Source organism: Ursus maritimus, unplaced genomic scaffold (assembly GCF_017311325.1).
Source record: "Ursus maritimus isolate PB19 unplaced genomic scaffold, ASM1731132v1 scaffold_32, whole genome shotgun sequence".
Taxonomy (NCBI): Eukaryota; Metazoa; Chordata; class Mammalia; order Carnivora; family Ursidae; genus Ursus; species Ursus maritimus.
In genome coordinates, this window is record NW_024425786.1 from 30,933,418 (window position 1) to 30,938,702 (window position 5,285).

A 5,285-nucleotide genomic window follows, 5' to 3' on the forward strand; every position below is an offset into this window, starting at 1 on the left:
GTAGTGCAATGGCTGGATCATAGGGTAGCTCACTTTTTAACTTTTTATGGGACCTCCACACTGTTTTCCAGAGTGGCTGTACCAACTTGCATTCCCACCAACAATGTAGGAGGGATCCCCTTTCTCCACATCCTCTCCAACAATTGTTGTTTCTTGCCTTGTCTATTTTTGCCATTCTAACTGGCGTAAGGTGGTATCTCAGTGTGGTTTTGATTTGAATTTCCTTGATGGCTAATGATTTTGAACATTTTTTCATGTGTCTGTTGGCCATTTGTATGTGTTCATTGGAAAAGTGTTCATATCTTCTGCCCATTTTTTGATTTGTTTATTTGTTTCTCGTGTATTGAGTTTGAGAAGTTCTTTGTAGATCTTGGATACCAGTCCTTTATCTGTAGTGTCATTTGCAAATATCTTCTCCCATTCCGTGGGCTGCCTCTTAGTTTTTTTGACTGTTTCCTTGTCTGTGCAGAAACTTTTAATCTGAAGTCCCATAAATTCATTTTATCTTTTGTTTCTCTTGCCTTTGGGGATGTGGAGATTTTTAGGGTTTTGAGGATAGGAATGAAAAAATGTGACTTCAGGATAAAAAGAAAGTGACTTCAGCTTTCTGGGGACTAGTTCATTGGTACTTGTACATGTAAAAACAGTACTTGTCAGATATAAATATGACAAATGGTCATCTGTAGAGCCCCCCCTCCAAAAAAAAAAGAAACACAGCCAGAAGAAAAGCATTAGAAGCAGACAGAATCTGTGCCTGGGCTTACAAGTACATGGGAGAATGAATCCCAGCTGTTGTAGAGTTGGAGCTCAGTCTGTAGGCATGGCTCACCTGTGATATGGATGGAGTTCAAGGGCTGGAAATATAAGAATGTTCCTGGAGGTAGCTGCCATTGTGCCAGGTAGTTAAGAGGAAAAAGAGTTGTGAATGAGGGAAATGTGGAGCTGTCCCACCAGGGTAATCTAGGACAGGAGTAGTGAGGTTTCTAGATCTGCCACCTCCAGATCTAGGTTTTCCTCTGCTATCTCCCCTTAGCTCCCTAGTCTCTTGTTCCTCAGGTCCCTTCATCCATTGGTCAGATCTCCACAGTGGGCTCTCTTCATGTGAGATAAGCAGGCCTTGATGTCTGTACTCTATGCACTGTAACCTGTGCCTCTTTCACGATCTTTCCATAGGTCACAAGTGAAGCCATCTGTTCTCATTATTGTCATTCATCTGCTCCCATTTCCTCTTCAGCAGTTTTATTCTTAAAGCTCAGGAACAAAGCAAATACAGGATTTGTTGCAGAATTAGATACTAGATTTGAAATAATGTTTCATTCTATAACTGTTATGGAAAAAATTAACTAGGCATGTTTTATTGTACTCCTTTTTAGAAGCAGATTGCCTACTTGTTGATGAATCAGAGAAGCACCAGGAAAGCAAAGACAATTTTTTGAATTCAGTTTTGTTCACATTCAATAAAATTCTGACTATGGAGAGACTCCATGGTTATAACATGAGCACAAGTCTTAATTCTACAAGAAAAAAATCATATAAATATAAATCATATGGGAAGAGATTGCAACCTACTTTAGACTTACTTAATTATAATAGATGTTATACTGGAGAAAACTCATATGAATGCACTGAATGTGGGAAAGCCTTCAAAAAGAAGTTTCATTTCATTAGACATGAAAAAAGTCATACAAGAAAAAAACCCTTTGAATGCAATGACTGTGGGAAAGCCTATAGCAGGAAGGCTCACCTTGCAACTCATCAGAAAATCCATAATGGAGAGAGACCCTTTGTGTGCAATGACTGTGGGAAAGCGTTTATGCATAAAGCACAACTGGTGGTCCACCAGAGACTCCACACTGGAGAGAAGCCTTACGAATGCCATCAGTGTGGGAAGTCATTCACCTGGAACTCCTCCTTTACCCAACATGTGAAATCGCACACACTTGAGAACTCGTTTGAATGTAAGGAATGTGGGAAAACCTTCAGGTATAGCTCATCCCTTTATAAACATTCTAGATTTCATACAGGAGAGAAACCCTACCGATGTATTGTATGTGGCAAAGCCTTTGGTAACACGTCTGTGCTTGTTACACATCAAAGAATTCATACAGGAGAGAAACCATATGGGTGTATCGAATGTGGCAAAGCCTTCGTCAAGAAGTCACATCTGCTCAGACATCAGATAACTCATACAGGAGAGAAGCCCTATGAATGTAATAGGTGTGGGAAAGCATTTTCCCAGAAGTCAAATCTTATCGTCCATCAGAAAATTCATACATAATATTCACGTTGTGAATATGACAAAGGCTTAAATATTAGATAAATCTTACTAAACAAAATTCAGAGTGAGAAATCCACCATTTTGAATGTATTTGGAAGAGTAGATTCCCGTAAAAAAGAATCCATGCCAATCATATTCTGGAAGTGATAAAAAAGTTTTTACAGAAAATGTCACAGAAAACATTGATTTATAAATAATAGAGCATAGAGCTTAGAAAGTAAGCATAAATTAATCAAGGAATCAGTGAAAACTATACTTATTAGCTCTGGTTTTTATTTTTATAACTATAGAATTACACAAGTGTGAGTATAAAATATGCTTATGTATTACATTAAATTGTATCAAGAGTGAAGTACATGTCATTTTTTTCTTCCAATCCTAACGAAATGCAAGTGAAAAAATGTTTAATATGAAATATGAATTTCAGTAATATTTTTATCCATTTGCTGGCACTTTTAATGGGCAAGGTGGGGTTATTGATCTGTCTCCTCTAGTTATAAAGCTTGTTACAAAAACAGTTTCCTATGTATGTAAACAGCAAAACAACCAATTTAAGACACCATTTGAGAGGGAAAAGCAGTTGTATTCTGTATTACAATAAGTATTCAGTTGAGAAGAATAAGTATTTAAGTAAGTTTGTAAATAAAACATTGGCACTTCAAATATTCCTGTTCTTTTTCATCGGCGTATCTACATAAGATGTGAGTGTAGCTCAAGTAGTGACTATCGGGTACCATCTGTATTTGATTTTAATAAGTAGGGTGTCATGATACTTTGCAACTTTTGGGGAGTGAGTTTTTGTGTCTGTTTTTGTTTTCTTGTGAGAAATCGATACAAGTTTAGCTCTTAGGGAGCTAAGTGGAATTGTCTTTGTGACAGCGTAGGCAGCATTAATCAAGTTGAAAAGAGCCAGTTTCTCTGCTTAGCAACTTCCCTCTGGAATGTGACATTATGTAAGTTACACATATTCCCTTAAAAGGACAAACCACCCATTATTTAAGCTTGAGTTTTTATTGCTGTCCACAGTATTCCTTGATAATGTCAAAAACCTTTATGCCTTCTTGAGTGGTGACAAAACAACCCGAACCTAAATTTGGATAGCATGCCTTTTCAAGTTTAAGCTGAGTTACAACTCTGTTGTGTTGTTTTTCTTCCATTAGCCATTTTTTGAAGAGTAATGTTGAGTAATCATTATAAATGAATGATAGTACTTTTTTGAACAAGCACACTAGAACTTAAGGAACTAAATTAAATCTTGTCTATTGACAAAAATTCTTTGATTGACCAAACTTTAATCAGGCTCCCAAACCTTCTCCTAGGTCTTCTCTTCTGTGTACTTCCTTGTAGAATCTAGTTTTAGCAAGAATCTCACTAAGTCGGTTTAACCAGAATTCCCTACCCTTGATGTCTGATCGGGTTCCTCACCCTCCATCAGGTGAGGTGTGATCACCCTGGCCTTTCTTCAGCAAGACTCCTGTTAGGTCAAGGGGCTGCCTTCAGCTAGGCCAGGATCTCAGCGTCCTGGGATTGAGCCCCACATCAGGCTCCCTGCTCAAAGGGGAGTCTGCTTCTCCCTCTCCCTCTGCCCCTCTCCCTGCTCATACTCATGCGTGTTCTCTCTCTCCCTCCTTCCCTTGCACGTGCATGTTCTCTCTCCAATAAATTAAATAAATAAATAAACTTAAAAAAAGAAAGGATTCCTTTTAGGTCAATTTAGCCAGAACACTCCTTACCTCTGTCGTTTTCTATTAGTAATTTTCCATCCATTGACCACCACTCCTCCCCTCCCCCCTCCTTTGCTATAAATTCCCACTTGACCATGCTGTATTCACAGTTGAGCCCATTCTCTATCTGACTAGAAATTCCATTACGGTGGTTCTTCTACCTATTGCGATGGTTCTGAATAAAGTACCTTGCCATCTTTAACAAGTGTCCTTGAATATCTTCTTTCAACACTCCCCAGGTATTTCAGGAGGCTACATGTTGGTTTCACTCTTGGAGTTCCAGAAATTTCTGGAACCTCTTTCTTTTGGAGTTGTCTTCAGAATTAGTTTGACAGCCATGCAGGAAATTCTTTAGGTATTTATAGTCACAGGACTTGCCTTTTTCTCAGCTCAACCGTTTTCTCATTTCCTACATAAAATCCTCATTTTGTCCTATTTAGTTCTGCCATTCCATCCTATCTCCCTTTCCCAAGCCTGTGCCTCTCATCTGAGAAACTCCAAACTACTTAAGTCTACAGGAAGAGAGGGAGCAGGGGGCTCTACTGTTGCCAGTATGATGTGAGCCCCTTGAAAGAGCAGCTGTGTAGGTCGAGGTAGCAAGAAGTGTGCAATGGTCTGCTCTGCAAATAACGGAATAAAATAAGGGAGTTTTGATTGTAATAGATCAGCATGTAATCTGGGTTTCATGAATTATTTTGCTCCCTCCTTTACGTGGAAGTAGGAATACAGTAGAAGATAAAATTATTTCCAGTATTGGGCAAATATAAACTCCCTCCTAGAGAGCTTTTGTCACTGACCCATTGTCTTGGGCTGTACAAGATTTTGGCAAGAAGAAAAACAAAACTATGCTTGGATCTATCCAAACATCTTGGATTCCCAGAACTCCCTAGTCTGTTTGTGCTCTGTGGCCGAAACAGAGCATTTAGGTGAGAAATTCCTTGATTTTTCCCACCTCTAAGAGTTTGTCATACCTTGATATTTTCTTTTTTTCACTCTATAGAGAGATCATTCAAAAATGCCTTCTCTCTCTTTTATTTATACATGGATGGTGGATTGGCATTTCCCCCCCCAATGAAACGGTTCATTTTTCCGATTATATCATATATGCTAATTTTTAAGACTCAAATACAGAAAATGTAATGAAGAGAAGAAAACAAAAAGTGGAAAAGGGAAGTCTGAGTTTAGGAGTCCTCATGTTCTAGAAAAAGATAGGGAAAATGTTTAGGCCATCTAAGATGTAAAAAAATGTAAGGATAACTAGAAAACATAGAAATAAAATATCT

General features: G+C 38.3%; 1 protein-coding gene across 4 annotated transcripts in view; it reads left to right on the top strand.

The window, feature by feature from the left end:
• The window catches only part of ZNF684 (zinc finger protein 684), a 34,307-nt gene extending 29,170 nt beyond the window's left edge, over nucleotides 1-5,137 (top strand). For all 4 annotated transcript variants that reach the window (XM_008711982.2, XM_040619333.1, XM_008711983.2 and 1 more), the window contains one exon: nucleotides 1,374-5,137. In XM_008711982.2, the coding sequence (XP_008710204.1) occupies nucleotides 1,374-2,278 (905 nt within the window). In that variant the 3' untranslated portion in view covers nucleotides 2,279-5,137. The remainder of the gene's footprint in view (nucleotides 1-1,373) is intronic.
• Nucleotides 5,138-5,285: the final 148 nt, after the last annotated feature.